This window comes from Poecile atricapillus, chromosome 5 (genome assembly GCF_030490865.1).
Source record: "Poecile atricapillus isolate bPoeAtr1 chromosome 5, bPoeAtr1.hap1, whole genome shotgun sequence".
Classification (NCBI taxonomy): Eukaryota; Metazoa; Chordata; class Aves; order Passeriformes; family Paridae; genus Poecile; species Poecile atricapillus.
This window is the reverse complement of record NC_081253.1, coordinates 9,510,851-9,527,011: the sequence shown is the minus strand read 5'-3', so window position 1 is coordinate 9,527,011 and position 16,161 is coordinate 9,510,851. Positions and strand designations below refer to the sequence as shown.

Below are 16,161 nucleotides of genomic sequence, written 5' to 3'. Positions count from 1 at the left end.
CGCCCAGAAGGAAAGCCAAGAGCAGTCGACAGTCCAGAGCAGCCCTTCACCCGGAGCAGTGCCTCCTCAGGAGGGTGGGCATTCCTTGGGGAGCATTCCCGCTGGAATGGGAATGGAACCGCCCATGCAGCGCTTGTTTTACCAGGGCTGCGGGACAGCCCGAGAACATCCCATGAGCCCGGGAGCATCCCATGAGCCCGGGAGCATCCCGGGAGCATCCCGGGAGCCCCAGAGCATCCCGTCAGCCCTGGAGCATCCCGGGAGCATCCCGGGAGCCCCGGAGCATCCCATGCCGAGCGCCGCGCGTGGAGCTACAGCAGGCTCCTCCCGAGGACAGGCAGCTATAATTATAAACCCCACATCTGTTAGCGTTGCATAATCTTAACATCATCCGAGGCTCTCGGAGGGGAGAACAAACTCATCTCGACTCTGCAAACTCCTGGCTGGCTGCAGGGAAAGGTTGGGAAGAAAGGCAGGCTGCGCGGGGCAGCGGTGGCTGGGGGCGGCTCCGGGCTCTGTTTTGAACGGCTGCTGCGGATGTCGGGATCATGGGTGGAGGCCGCTTAGGAGCCAAGTGAGTTTGTGCGAACAAAAGCTAAAGCCCTAAATCTGGACCGTCCAGGGCTCTCGGGGATTTTCAATTTCCTTCCTTGTTCTTGCTCTGAAAGAAGAAGTTCAAGGCGGGGGGTGGAGGGGGGAGTTGGAGGAGGGGAGGGGGGCTGAAATGGATCTTTTAAAAAATTCATACTTGAGATGGGTCAGTTGAGCGTAAACACTGATAATACTGCCCGGGAAAGGTCCCTCGTGTGCACTAAGTGCGGGAAAAATGCAAGAGGTTTTTAACCACATGCAGTCAACCCCTTTCTGCTATTTTTTTTTTATATCAGTACAAGGAATTATTCCATCTGGATTGAGAAAAGTGGCAAGAGAGGGTGTACGGGGAAAAGAAGAGGTGCAGAAGCCATGCCAGAACCTCTCACCCTTTTGTGGGGGTTGGTTTGGATGCAGTACCCCACAGGCACATTCCCTGGCAGTGCCTTGCGCTCCTTGTCCTCTCCCCACTGGGCCCCAAGCAGAGCAGGACAGCAATTCACAGGCCCTTCAGTCATTTGAACCATAATAGGAAGGATTTGTGCAGCCAACAAAGGTGCCTAGAGCTTTAATATGTCAGCTCAAGAAAAGTGATGGGGGTTTAATGCCAGCAGCAGCCCCTGCACGCTCAGAATGCCAGGGTCCACGTGGTTAATGCCCACCTGGCCACTTCCAGCGATGGGGACCCAGGACATCAGCATTGCCCTCAGACACTCCAGTGCCATGCCACAGCACCTGGCTTGCAGCTCTGCTTTATGACACAAGAACACCCTGCACTTCCACACCACCTCCCCTCCAGGACCTGTAAAACCTTGGAGGATGCTAAAGGCCATTTTTGCTTCCCACTCTTTTTTTTTACCATCCCAGAATCTGATGCTCTGAGATGCCATTAGGAAAAAAGAAAAAAGGATCCAATTACTGCTCTTAAAAACAGTACCCTAAAGCAAGGAAACAGGTTCTCCAAAATAAAGAGTACACAGAAGTCTGTAATCCTTTCCAAAAGCACAGGATATATTCATACAGAGTGCCCACAACTGGGATAAAACCTTCACAGTGCAGGGACAGGATATTGTTCTGCTTATCAGGAGGTTTACAGCTTCTTAGTTTTGGTGTCCTAAACATTTCCCTGGGGAGGTGCAGGCTCCCAGATCACCAGCTCAAGCCCATGAAATCCTAAGCTTCTTACTCATCTTTCTTGGGCAGTTTGGTTCAATCCACAGATCCCTGAGACTACAGGGATCCATGGGACCACCTGTGCTGCCTGAAAACCACCAGCCCAGAGTCAGGGCAGCTCCTCAAACCGCTTTTAACTAACTATTGTTTTTAAACAGCTTTTAGCAACTGAATTTAAAAAAAAAGTCCTGGTTTATCAACATTTTTATGTATATATAAAACACTTTATATTAAATTCCACTTCCAACAGGGATGAGCCATGACTTACCATACTGCTAAAAAACCCATAACCATGCTGAGGCTCCGGTAAAATCTCAATCCATCTATCCATCCATCCAGCATAGATTGAACCTGCAGTGCCCCAGGCCCCATGTCCTGATGGCCTTTCTTGAGCAGAAAGCCAAACTCAGCTATATTTCCTTGCTTGACAGCTGGTTTGTATTCTGCCCTAGAAGCATCCCTGCAGCCTAATGTGGGGAAAACCCCTGCAGGCCCAGGGCAGAGTGAAGGCAGCACCAGCTGACAGGTCCCAGAAGCACTTACCAAAAGGGATTTCTTTCTTACTGTTATTAGTAAACATCAATAAAACTAAGCCAAAATAAATCTCCCTAACTACACAACTCTCTGAGCACTCCTCTCCATCCCCTCTCCCACAACCCTGCAATGGTGAAATGTCCCCAGCTACCCTGCCTGCACCATAGATCCCAAATGTTAAATCTCAGCATCAGCAAATTCATTTCTAAAACCCCCCAGGCTTTTCTATAATGTCCTGCAGAAATACTACAGAAAATATCACCCACACATCACTTCTCCTTCCTTTTTCTGGAATTTTTAAAGTCCCCTAGAAGTTTTTCTAGTTGAGAAGACAACGTTGCCCTCACCAGCACTCATGAGGCCAGAGCAAAAGCCACACAGGGACCCAGCCTGGTGTCATTTTAACTTCTGCTCCCATACGAGGGCAGTGCTGCTGGACACTATCAGACGGCTTGGGGAGGAAGTCTCCTGGCAGGACTCCACCAAAGTGGAGTTGCTAGGTCACTGGAACAATAAAAAGGCAAGAAACAACATCCTGGCTGCAAAAAAAGATGGGAAAAAAAAAAATCCGTGGTGGTGTGTACAGTGCTGGTGAAGTGGAAAGAAACAGGCTAGTGAGGCTGGAGGGAGCAGCACCATGCTGCTGTCAGCTTCTGCAAACACAAAGCCTCATTTCTAACATGGCTCTTTCTCCAGACCTCTCACACAAATAGTTCCAGAACCCTGGAATTTGTCTGCAAGGTCTGCAGTTTGTGAAAATCTCACAAGGGTCAATATTTCCAGGGCAGCAAGCTCACTGCTGTTACATAGAGATTCATTGCACTTCGCCTGTCAGCCTGGCACCACGATCCACCGGATGGCTTTCACCCCCCAGCAGCTGCCCACGTTCATTTAAACTGGCAGGGTAAGAAACCTGCCCCAAGCAGGGCTGTGTTTTGGGGATAAGGGGTGAGCATTTCTACAAGGGGCTGAGCACTGCCCAGACCTGGGGCTTGGGTTCCCCTGTAAGGAAAGGTGCCAGAGACTTAGAACCTGCAGGATGAAATTTTGCTGTCTGAAAAGTCTAATTCCCGGGCCAGAAGGGAGCATTAGCTCATTCTGTGTGACCTCATGATAACCAAAGCCATTCCATGTAGCTTATTTACTCCCAACATAAGTTCAGTGACTTGTATTTGACTTAAACAGATCTTGCAGGGGAAAAAACACCCAAACTATTGGTATTTGTGATTACCTGGGTTTTAACTCAAAACCACAAGGACTATGGGCTGAAGCACAGATTCTTCTGCACAAAACCTCAATGCCTATCAAAAAGTGATGCCAGGCAGTACAAAGCAGATGTGTGACTAAAGACATCTGCCCTGTGGGCTAAGGACTCAGCCCTTTGCAGACCCAAGTGAAAACAAGATTGTATTTTCACATCCCACTCTGGAAACAAAACCACAGGTCCCAGCTCCAGGTGAAGCTATGTGGTCTGAGCCAGGAGCTGCTTCCCACACCCAGGAAGGGACAGTAAACACTGGGAACATGAAGGAAGGAGTAGGAAAAGGGTGCTGCAATGCTGAGAGGTGATGCTGGGAGCAGCCAGAGGCTGCCATGAGCCCCTGGGGGCCAAGTCATGCTGCTCACTGATGCACATGGGCTTTGATCCAGGTGTCTTGACCAGAGCCTCACTCCAGCAATGTACTTAAGAAGAGCTCCCCAGGGAATTATTCCCCATGCTTAACACTAAGCACATGCCAAGGAGCTTTGCTGGCTGGCAGTCACACCAGGGATGATGACCAGCCTGGGAATTGAGCAACTTCTCAAGGGCATTGTGGGGATGAGAAGGACAAGGAGCCCTTCTGGATGCAGGAAAATCATCAGACTGCCAAGTGGTAGATGCCATTTGGTGACAACCAGATACAAGGCTCAGTGGATTCTTCCCTCCATGCAGACCAGCAAGATGTAACCCCATAACAGTGGAAAACTGGAGGTAGCCCAAGCCTGATGCCCAACCGAGGGTGGGATGCAGGGCACGGTGTCATGGCAGCAGGAGCCATGGATGCTCTCGTGGCTCCTACCCTTCAGCAAGGGGCAGTGAGACTTGTGAAGGGATGGAGAAAAAGGCAAACGGGCAAAAAAATAAAGCAGCTTAAAGAGAGATGAATCCCCAGAAGAGATAAGGGCCCCCACCTCCCTTCCCCCATCTGCTGCAAAAGGATGATGATCTAAATCTCATTTCCTAGATGACACCGTGCCGATCTGCCGCCGGAAGCAGCGGTGGCAGCGCTCAGGATGGCGCCAGGCCTCCTTCTTCCAGGGGATGGGCCAGGTCTTTCCCCATGGCACCAGCAGAGCGGTCAGCACTGCCAAGCAGAGGAGCAGCGCTGCCCAGGGCAGCTGGAACACCCGGCACCACTCTGCCTCTGCAGTCACACGTTTCCTTTCTGACAACAGGGGAAGGGATTTACCACTTCCAGTGCCTTTCTGCACAGGTTTGGGGGAGGTTGAAAAATAGAGACTTTCTTTCAGATGTGGGTGCTGGGGAAGGGCAGGACTGGGCTGTCACCTCTGAGCTGTCTCCTCTGAGCTGTCCCTGAGGGTTCAGAGGGAACTGTGGTCAGGTCACAGCCTACCTCGATGTGTATAGGTGTGGTGTGGTGAGCAAGGCTGCACAGAGGACTGGGAGGACAGAAATCTGTGCCCAAAACCCACCTGCCCACACAAAGACAGAGATTACCCAGTCCAGAGCCACCACACATCAAGTGCCTTGGCACCTCCGTGCCATCAAGTGACCACCAACTTCAGCCTTAACCCAGCATGTGACACAGCTCATCCAAAACCCTACAGTCTCCAGGTGTACCAGCACTTTGCAGGACAGGATTATAAGGATATCTGACTGCATGCTGGGGACTGTCCTCAGAGGACACAAAATTGCTCTTACTCCCCAGTTTAAAAGCCTCCTGGTTCATTTAGCTTTCTTCATGCATAATTTTTGCTACCTGTTCCTAAGAAGAGACCATCTTCATGATTTTCTGCATTCTCTGATAATGTTTCTCTCCTAAGAAATATCCTTTCAAAGGACCTTTATCTGCAGGGTTGGCTGACGGTCTAATATTGCATCCCCATTCTGCATTTGCTGAAAGAGCTGATAATGTCCTAAAAAGAATTAACATTTAGATGTTAGTCCTGTAACCAAATCTGAATCAAACAATGATGACTGTTCAAATGTCTAAAGCTACTCAGGGGTATTTTCATTTAAGCCCTACCAAGCTTGTACCAGGGGTGAGGAGGTTTCTAAAGATGCCTTTGTGAGCACCAGCCACTGAAACCCTTCTCCTTGTCCCTCCAGACACAGATACAATTATACCCAGCTCCAGCACAAAGATAAAGGCTGAATTACAAGAGCAGCATTATGCTCCACAATCAAGGTCCTTGATTCCAATTGACAAGGAACGCAAATCATGCGCAGTTTATCTGCGGATGCTTCCACTCCTGGAAATCATTCCCATCACAGGATAGAAATGAGTTCAATAGACAGGGTTACCTTTCGCATTTCCTCCCCAAATTGCTAAATCACCTTGTCAGTTTGTGAGATCTCACAAGTAATGCAGGGTCAAACCTGTCCAACACTTGTCTGAGATATTTCTTTGTGGAAGGTTTAACTACCAGCTGCTACAGTTTCCCTGATAAGAAAGTGTTTTCTTACCTTTAGTGGCATGAATGTAGCAGAACAGTTATTCAGAGATGCAGTGAAACCCTTCTCATTTTTAAAAAAGTGGTATACTTATCTACCATTCTGGGTGATCCTGCAAGGGGAGATATATTGAGATCCCTTGGGAAATGTCTTGAGATCTCTTACAGACCTGCCTTTTGCTTTTATAGAGCACTCAAAACCAAAGCCAAGTGAAAAACCCCTCAAATATCTAAACTCCCACATCAACCCCTCAATTTATGCCTACTCCAGAAAGTGCTGTCCTCCCCCCAAAATAGATCCTGACACCCTGGGTGGGTGGGCAGCAGTACCCTCCTGCTAGGCTATCAGAGAAGGTATTTTTTGGATAATATATTGAGGCCAAAGTTAGTGTGATTCATCCCCGCTTCAGCAAAGTTCACCAGAGCATGACGTTTCACATCAGTCCTCAGGGCTTAAGAGATTTTCCACAAGAGGAAGGGTGTTAACAGCAGCATCCTAACAAGCAGTGACGTGAATAATTGTGCTCCATAGATCTAAATTCCTCTTGTCACTCCAGATGCAGAAGAGCCTTTTAGCATGCTCTTCAAGGAAATAGAGAGCCTTCCTTTGCTACCAGTAACCAAAGAAGCCTGTCCATCAGTCCAAAACGCCTGCACAGGGTTTCTTCCATGCTCTGGAGATCTCACAGGAATCTAAGGGTGCTTCTGGTAGCAGAAATTACCACAGTGTCTGCCTGGTTATAGAGGCGAGAGGTCAGACTCATCCTGTAACAGCCTTCAAAACCTCTGCCATCACAGCGTGCTGAAAAATGCTGAGAAAAACGCCCTAAATGTGTGTGTGCAACTCGATGTCTTCTGGGAAATGCAGCTTGGGCTGTACCCCTGGGATGACAGCTAACCCTGCTGACTTAACCCTTTGTGCACAGTTTGCATGCCTTTCTATCAAACCACTTAAAATTCCTCCTCACTCCTTTCCCACTGACTTCATCTCAGAGTTAAAAAGAAAGGGTTATTTTCTCCCAAACTTCAGTGGCAAGAGCCTTGCTGCCATCAAACCACTGTGTAAAAGGTCCCTCAAATATCTCCATGTTTGCCTTGGCAAAGGAACTGCAAGGGTCATGGCACTTCCAGTGGACTTTTTCCAAGCACCAAATTGGAAGCCCAAGATGGGTTGTCCACACTGCAGGGCAAAGGGAAGGACCTGCAGCATTTGGTCACAGTGCAAGTGACATGATCACCCTCAGCCAGACAACAGTCAGAATGCTGTAGAAGGCCTTTTAAAAGTCCTCCCAGCCTTTTCCAGAGTGAAAAGGCAGATGGAGTTTGTTTTCCCCAGCGGAGAGTCCATCCACCAAGGTCAAGGCGTTTGCACAAGGTATTCAGACAGCTGGACAGACAGCAACTGGGTTTGCCCTCAGCATTCCTGCTGTGTTCCCTCTCTTCCCCTAGCAAAGCAGGACAGGGCAGAGGGTTGCACTTCTGCAGATGTACTGGCAGAGCCCTGCCAAGCAGGGGTGTCTGAAACAACCCTTCTGTCTGGACACAAAAGCTTCTGGAGACCAGCTTGGAGCTAGTGGTATTTTAAAATACACCCAACCTGAGCTTCTTCTGTGACTCCTTGCTTTGCAGCTAATGTTTGCCAGGCTTTTTTATCTACCACATCAACAGCCAGAAGTTCTTTTTATACCCCTCGTAAGTGATTCTCCTGTAATGACAACTCCAGGAGTTGGGGTTTTAAGGAAAAACAGGCAAATCTTAGGAGGCTCTTGACACAGATCCTGACTTTTGGCAGCAGTGCTCCCTCGCCCACAGCTGAGATGCTGACTGCAGCTTGGGAGATGCTTAAGTAACCAACTGCAAACCTATTTATCAAATGACTCCAAACCAAGGGCACAGCAGATGCAAAAGCAGATATAACCCTCCTCAACAGCCCTGCCTGCACAGAGGACAAGCAACTGGAAATGGCTCCACCCAAAGCCACAGAGGGATGGGGGCAGCAGCATGGGAGCAGTTTGTTGATTATGACACCCTGCTTCTCAGGAACTTTTAAAATAATATTTTTATATCTCACGCATTTCATACTGGTTTCTGAAGCGATGAAGCTCCTGAGACAGTTTTGTTTGTTCTCATACATTTAAACAAATTAGCCTGGAAGGCAGAGACCTCCAAGACAGCAAGTTCCTAGAGGTTTTGTGAAGACCAGCACTTTGGTAGAGAAGGTTCCCAGTGAGTGTCCAGCTTGGGGAGCTGCTGCACCCAGCCCAAGGGGGATCCTCATGGCTCGGTCCATGCCCTGGCCCTGGGACCTTTACACACTCAGCACCCACAGAGCCCAAGATAAAACACAGCACACACTAATGACACCCATCCTGTGGCAAGCAGAAGAGAACAAACCACAGGTATTACTCACAGAGTAAATTTCTCAAATGTTTCTCTCTTCCATGGGTTTTCCCATACACTGATAGCTCTAAAAACGAGCTTTTTTCTCCCCTGGTTTTGAATAGCCAGGCTTTTGACGCCAGTGAGTGGAAATCCTTCATCATTTTACCTTCCTCCAGCTGATCCCTATGCTCACCCTGGCTCTGCATTGCCCCTTTTCCAAGTCTTCATGACTATGAGTGACCATCACCCTCTCCAGCACTGAGACGAGACAAAAAACAAATTTACAGCAAATAAGAGATGTAACCCAAGGTCCTAAAATCTGTATTGTATACCTCACAGCATTCACATCCTACAAGAGGTCCTCATTTTATACAGGAACTGGTTACTATCCCCTTTTTCCCCTGTTCTCTCCAGAGCACTTCAGTAAACTGTGTCTGACAGCAGCGTTACTACAGCACAGGCAACAGCTACACTAACAGCTTGGAGGAGCTGAAGTTTACAGAGCTTCCTTTACTCAAGGGAATTGCATTTTTCTAAGATTATATTATTACTTGGGCTGGTCGCTCAGTAATGCAACATCATTTCCCTTTTGGGTGGGAAAACTCTCTCCTTGTCCTCAGATGTGAATGATTTCAGCCCGAAAGGATGAACGCGGACTCTGCATGAACTGTGCCCCTTGCTGAAGCAGCAGGATGTTATATATATATAACAGCTGGGCATTAAAAGATATCTGGTGATGGGTGCACACACATCAGCTGCATGTATGCAGAAAATGGTGAGAGAGAAGAGCTGTCAGATGTGACAAAACCATTTTCTTCTGAGAGGAACCCACAGACTTCATTCTTTCACCACGCCTGTGCTTGTAGCCCTCTTGCATCTCCTCTGGATGAATATCCCAGCAAATGAACCTCTCATATTTACAGAAACAGCAAATTACAATGCAAATGTTGTAAAAACTGCTCAAATAAATAAAAATTTGAATTTGTAATCACGTCTGCTGCCACTGAAAATTGGATTCTGCCTTCTGTGTTCAGCCATTCAGGAAAGAGAAAAAACCTATTGTATGACCTACATCTTTAATTGAATGTAAATAACAGGGCCTGTGGTTGGGGTATTCAGGCCTCGTGATGAGTTTGCTCACAAGCTACAGACTATGGATTTTGTATTGAGCATTTTCAAGGGAATATTTTAAAACTGTCAACCTTTGATTTGCTTGGAGCACCTTCTGACATTTCAGCTGGTCAAACTGCTCCAGTGCTGCTTTGCACCATTTCAACAGCAGAAAGATGCCAGAGCAGGTGCCAGGATCTGTCCCTGCCTCTTTCCAGAGGAGCTCTGGCACGTCTGAATGGATGAGCCCAGGTTTAAGCAGTGCTGTTTCTCTGCCCAGAGATATCCTGATACCCCCCAGAGACTCCTCACCCCTCCATACCAGAGAAACTCTCTTGAAACTATGTGAGGAAGGAAAGCCACAGAATCTAGAGAGTTTACACCGGCTATCTACAGTCTGTCCAGCTCCAGATCATTTCTCTGGGGGTATTTCAGGGGTTTCAGCCCCACCTGGAGCACCCCAGGTGGCTTGACTGGACACAGACAGAGGCAGAACAACAGTATTTCTGTGCTGCAAAAAGTCTGCAGGCTCAGCCACAGCTGAACCTTGCCACTCTGTAGCTATCCTTATTTTGGAAATGGAACACAGCTCCCATCGATGGGGAACCCACAGCACCAGCCAGGAGGTCCCTCCAGCAGCAGCTCCAGAAGTGCTGTGGATGTCGGTGGTGCCTTAATCTCTACACCACAGCACTGAAACGCTATCACTGCACTGGCAGGTTTTATTGGCTTGATTAGCTTGTTAATTGAAATAGCTCTTTTTTCTGTTGTGGTTATTTGATTAGCATGGATAAATGCTCCATTAATACCAACACAACCTACCAAGTTTCATGTTTTATGTTCTGGATGCACAGGCATGGTCAGCAGCATCCACTCGTTTTCTCTACAACCACCAAAACCAGCAGCTTTTCTAACCTGGCATCATAACCCCTCTGCTAAACAAACAAAATCCTCTGCCACCTCTGAGAGATGTGATGATGATGGAGCTGTCAGTCTCAGCAGCTCCAACAGGCTCCCTGAAGATGAGCAGGATGGGGAGAATGGAGAATGGAGCACAGACAACAGCTTGAGAGTTCAGTCAAGGAGGGTTTCTGACTGGCAGCCGAAAAATTGGTATCTGTTAGAGCAGGTGAAGGAAACAGGATGTCCCAGAAACTTCACACTCCTCTAAACAGATCAGTACCTGCAACTTCTGATACTGAAAAAAGTATTTGCTGAGGAATGCACCATGCACCAGCAAGGCTGGCACCAGCCCCTGCAAGCGTAGCAGCAACAGCCCATCTCCCTCATCCCCCCAGCCATGAGAAAAGCATAAAGCAAATTAAATTATCCCTCCAAATGCTGGAGCAGAGCATGCTGCCAACACCTGCTGAATGGGCACAGACTGGCACTGGTGGTTTGGTACTGGGAAATCAGATTTTGTGGGGAGCCCAGTAATGGGCTTCAGCCACGGCAGCTCTCCCCTTCCCACTGCCCTGCTCACATCTCTGTCCACGGCAGTGTCAGTCAATACACATCACTGTGCACTCCCTGCCAGCCAGGTCACACAATTATCTCTCAGACTGTACTCATTTAGCACTTAAATATCACATAAAGTGCTTCCACCAATTGATGCGAACCCAGTGCACGACCCCTGCTACCTTCCAGGGCTTGAGAGGGGAACAGGCAGGAAAGCTGATCTCCAATCTTCCTCCTTTTCTGAAATGCCTTTTCTTCCTTCTCTTTTATTTTTTGCTTTAAATTATGTACCCCAAGGGAGCAGAGCTAAATCCATACAACCCCGGGGAGTTCATGTTCACAGCACACCAACCAAATCCACTTAGAGCTCACAGAGGAGCAGCAAAGATGCCCGAGACAGGAAAACCCTGCAGCCTTTTGATAGCGGTGCAGAGGCATGGGAGGCAATCCTTCCTTGTCCCTGCACCACAGGGGGAGGAAGCATCCTTCCTGCACCACCCACAGTCACCTGAAATTGCATCAAAGCTAGAGAGCAGCATCTTACAGCTCTCTGCCTCAGTGTGGCCGCAGGGAGAGCTGGGCTTCTGTCCCCAGCAGCCACAAAATACATACTGCAAAATGTGAGGCAGGTTTGGAGGCAAGACCATACCTTTGTGCAAACAAACATCCTCGGCATTTTCTTCCTTCGCTCCTAACTTTGCGTTGTCCACACAAAGAAAGTTTCAGACAGAAAGTTTAAAATATACATAAATAAATGCAGACTGTTTACCCCTTCTAAGAGTTTTGGAAAGTTTCTCCCAGCAGCCAGCCTAAATCTCTGCTGCAATTAAAGCTAGTTCCTTCTCAGGTGATTTCACACCTCATTTCCAGGGCTCCCACCAGGGAAGCCGCATAGGAAGGTGGCATCTGCCATGGGAGAGAGGGAGCACGGACAGAAGGACAGACACAGATGGCAGAAAAGCTTCCCAGGGAAAGCCCAGTGCCAGCAGCTCCGTGCTGTGCTGGGCACCGTGGCAGGGCACCTGTGTGGGCAGAAGTAGCAGGAAAAGGGACATGGCAGGGAGATCCCAGCCACAGTGATTTTGTCAGGGGTTCGGTGTTACCTCTGGTGTCCCTGTGGTGTCACTGGAATTATTCTCATTTCACAGATGGGAAACCTGAAATAATGAGACCTGCAGGAGGACAGAGCTTGTAACCAAACCCAGGCTGGTGGCATACAGTGCCCTTCAGCTCACTCAGTGCCCATGTGAAGTAGCTGCCAGAAGAGATTTCATGGAGGGATTTGATAATGCTTTAACTTTACTATCACCAGCTTTCTTGCTTCCTACTTCACCTAATTTCTTTTTCCTGTGTTACTCTCCTTGGGTTCAGACCATATTTTAAACACAGGATGAAGCCATCTGTCCTCATCTCTGCAGCAGACAAGCCCAGAGAGGGTCTGGCAGGGAGGGTGGCAGATGCAGGCTGAGGCACAAGCCGGCCAGGAAGGCAGTGAGGCTGTGAGGGCAGCCCTGCTCCCCTGCCCCAAGCTTTGTGAGAGACTCAAAAGCCCCGTTTCTACACCCACCGCCTCACCATCTGCTCACTAAGCCCCGCCTGAGAAAGGGCTTTTGCCGCCCAGGCTCAGACTGCTGCAAAGGGAGATGGAATCTTCGTTTCCTGGTAGTGCCAGGGTGATGGGTTCACAAGAAACGCTCCCACTTCGAGCAAGTGTTTTCAGAGGTGGGAAATGCCTCCGAGGGGCAGGAGCAGCAGCCACACAAACAGGGATTTCTCAGGAGTCCACAACTCAACCTGAGAGCGATTCAGGAGATCCCCCCAGCCCGCTCCCATAACAGCAGACAATCCCTTGACTGACAGGCATGGAGCTGCAGCGAACAGCGAGTGAATCGCAGCTGTCAGGACCCAGAGTAATTCATGATGCCGTTTGCTGGGGAGCGAGCTACTGCTGGGCTATTTATCACTCCTCCACGATGCATCCCCTGTTCCTTCTGGCTGGGGCTGACATAATTCACAAGCACCTGTAGCTGCTGGAGCAAAGCCTTCACCGCTGAGCCGGGCAGCCAGGCACTGGTGGCTTGACAAATGGTTTTTCCAGCATGTGGACAGATAGTTTGAGCTTTTCAGACTCTTAACAAAGGAAATGCATTCCTCTACTGACTCTCAGGAGTCATCAAGGTCACAGGAAAAGATGCCAAACCGAAAGCTGAGATGAAATGAAATATTTTTTTCTGTCCACTGAGGAATTTGCACAGCTTTCAACAAATAATAGGTGAGCAGTTTGCTGGCAAGTTGCAGATTTTATCTTCACAAGGTTGGTAGCAGGTAAAACGGCATTATTCTCTCCCAGTTTGGAGGGCAAACCGATACTTGGAGTGGCACAAAGAAGTAGCTGAGCTGGGAACAGACCCAAATCTCTTTCATTTCCATGCAGTATCCTAGCCACAAAGCTGCTCTCACAAGCACTGCTAGTTAGGAGCTTTCTAATCCACTGCAGGCTACATTCCAGCTGATATCCCCAGCTATACATTTGGTCTACTCTGGGTACATCCTACAAAGGCACGCCTTGGGTTTGTGAAGAAAACTAAAGAGTTATAAATGTAGTTTTGTCACATTTCCTGAAATTTTACAGCTCCACGCAACTAAACTTAACCCCAAGTTCCAAAGCACAATATTCTCTCCACATCAAAAATTAAAAGATAAAATTTGACAGTCCAGCTCAAGCAGGCAATGAATCCCAAAACCCACTTAAAACCTACGCAGGACTAATTTGATATATTGGATTCCTTATACCACCTGCAGACACCCAGTACTTTCCAAACTCATTGAGAATTAGTCATCCTTAGAGCTATGTGCCTTCTTTGGTGAGTAAGTCAGTTTACTGAATGACACTTGAAACATCCCTGCTTATTCTGGGAGAAATAAGGTTTCTCCTGTGCTGAAACCAAATTCAGCACAATCTGTAAAGCACGAAACTAGACATGGCTCATGATAATAGCACTGTAGATGTGGCATGCAAGGAAAAATGTGACTTTATACATAATCTGACAGTCTGTAGGCGATGGAGACAGAGAGAGGGTATTTATAGAGAGCTGATAGCATCTGTCCCCCTACCTGACAGGGGTCAGTACTTAAGTGAGATGAGAGCTTTTCTGGAGATAAGCAGGAGGCAGCCCAGACCCTGAATACCACCCACAGGAGCCCCCAGTTTCCCATCTGGATGGGTAGACACATGTGGACACTACTCCTGGTGCCTCCCAAAACCTTTCTCAAGTTCCTCTATGAAGTTTCCACCACTAGTCTTCCAGTCAGTCCGCACAGCTACAACGTGTTTACACTTTCCCACCCACCATTCCCATCCCAAGCCTTCACCCACTGAAGCAGTTGCGTGTAGCACGATGAGCTGAGCAAGGTAAAAAAGGGGAATTGTGGGGAGAGTGTTACACTTTGCTGAATGGGCTCGGGGTGATGTCGGGATGCTCGGCACCCACAGCCGCGATGCTGTGGGGAGTGTGCGGGGTCCCGCTCCACCAGAGACCCGCACGATGGGGACCCCGCGCGCTGTCCCCGCACCGCCACCGCTGCCGGCCCGAAATCCCGTCCCTGCCTCTGTCCCCATCCCCATGGCGGGGCACTCACCCGGGCTGCCGCCGTGTCCCGCGGCGGGAGGCGAGGAAGGGCGGCCGAGACGGTTTCGGGACGGAGGAGGAGGAGGGGGAGGTGGAGGAAGACGCCGTGGGGAGGCGAGGGGCAGCGAGCCGGCCGGTGGGACCGGGACCAGCCCCAAGCCCAGCAGCAGCAGCAGGGTGCAGGCTGCCGGCATGGCGCTGGGGGTGGATGGAAGGGGAGGCGGGGGGGGCAGGGGGGTGGTTGTTCACATACCCGGAGCGGGGCAATGAATAACCACGTAAACAGCGATTTTTAATTAATTCCCCGTGCCCCCCCCACCTCGGGGCGGCGCCTTAAAAGTGCGGGGTGCCCATAGCGGAGGGGGCGAGGGGGGGGCCCGGCCAGCAGCGGCAGCAGCCTGCGGCCAAGTGCCGGCGCCCGAAAGTAAAAGGGCAGGCGGCGGAGGCTCCTCCTCGAGCCTGACATCACCCAGCCGCGGCTCGGCTCGGCTCGGCTCGGCATGGCCCGACTCCCCACGGCCCCCCCAGCCCGGCCCGGCCCGGCCCCCAGCGGCCGCCCCCTCCCGCCCCTCGCAGCCGTCGGGCCGCCCGCTCCCTCACCCGGCTGGCTGCGGCATCACTAGGAGTGGTGCTAGTAGGAATAATAATAATAACAATAATAACAACAATAATACTAATCACCCTTCTTTTTACTTTTAGTTTATTTTTCCTGCTGCGTCTCCCGGGCGAGCGGGACCCCCGTGCCCGCAGCCGTGGCGGAGCTGCCCCGGTTCCGCGGTGAAATGCGGGCAGATCCCGCGGCACCCGGCGGGCACGGCCACCCCCGCTCCGGCAGGGACACCCCCCTCCCGCACTGCACAGCCCCCGGCTTCATTCCCGTCGAAATCAAGTCCTTGACAAACAACTTCAGCTCTTTTCTTGGTTATAAAGCTGGCTCCCTTTTAAACGCAGCAGCAGCGTTTGAGGCTGCAAGTTCTTGCAGTGGTGAATTTCCCAGGCCGGGCTGTACGGGAGGTAAAGGATTTCCCTTCATTGTTCTGAAATTCCCCTTCATAATTTCGTGCTTCTAGTTCTGGGAGAGAGCACGCCGCAGAGCGGTGGGCTGGGCTTTGCCGGAGCTGCCCGCACCCCGATGCGCCAGGTTTGGGGTCCCCCTGAGCTCTCCCTCTCCAGGGAACACAAACCCCTCCTGGCGAGCCTCTCCCCTCGAGTCGCTCCCGGGCCCTATGCTTTCCCTTCGAGCAGCTTCATAATCAGGTTTAATTTCCACAAGCCAAGCAGAACCCGACCTTCCAAAGGGGAGGGTGACTGGTGACAACTCACCACGTCCAGACGGCTGCAGCTTCGAACAAACCCGGGGGCTGGTCCACGGCCCCCCACTGCCTGTTTCGTTCTGCACCAAAAGCAGAAGTGGGTGGCTGATGTACACAAACTCTCCTGGCAGCCTCTTTCCACCCAAGAGGTGGCACTGATGAGCCCACACCAGCACGTTAATGGCCTCGGCTTTACCCCGACAGAACTTGCTCTCCACTGCTCCTGGGCTTTTCTCTACACGTGCGAATGTTTTTTTCCTGCACCTTCCCATACCACTTCACCGTGAAGCACACTC

At 50.2% G+C, this 16,161-nt stretch overlaps 1 protein-coding gene across 4 annotated transcripts in view; it reads right to left on the bottom strand.

Annotated features, from left to right (window-relative positions):
* The window catches only part of HEG1 (heart development protein with EGF like domains 1), a 51,842-nt gene extending 36,829 nt beyond the window's left edge, over positions 1-15,013 (bottom strand). For all 4 annotated transcript variants that reach the window (XM_058839407.1, XM_058839410.1, XM_058839409.1 and 1 more), the window contains exon 1: positions 14,563-15,013. In XM_058839407.1, the coding sequence (XP_058695390.1) occupies positions 14,563-14,746 (184 nt within the window). In that variant the 5' untranslated portion in view covers positions 14,747-15,013. The remainder of the gene's footprint in view (positions 1-14,562) is intronic.
* Positions 15,014-16,161: the final 1,148 nt, after the last annotated feature.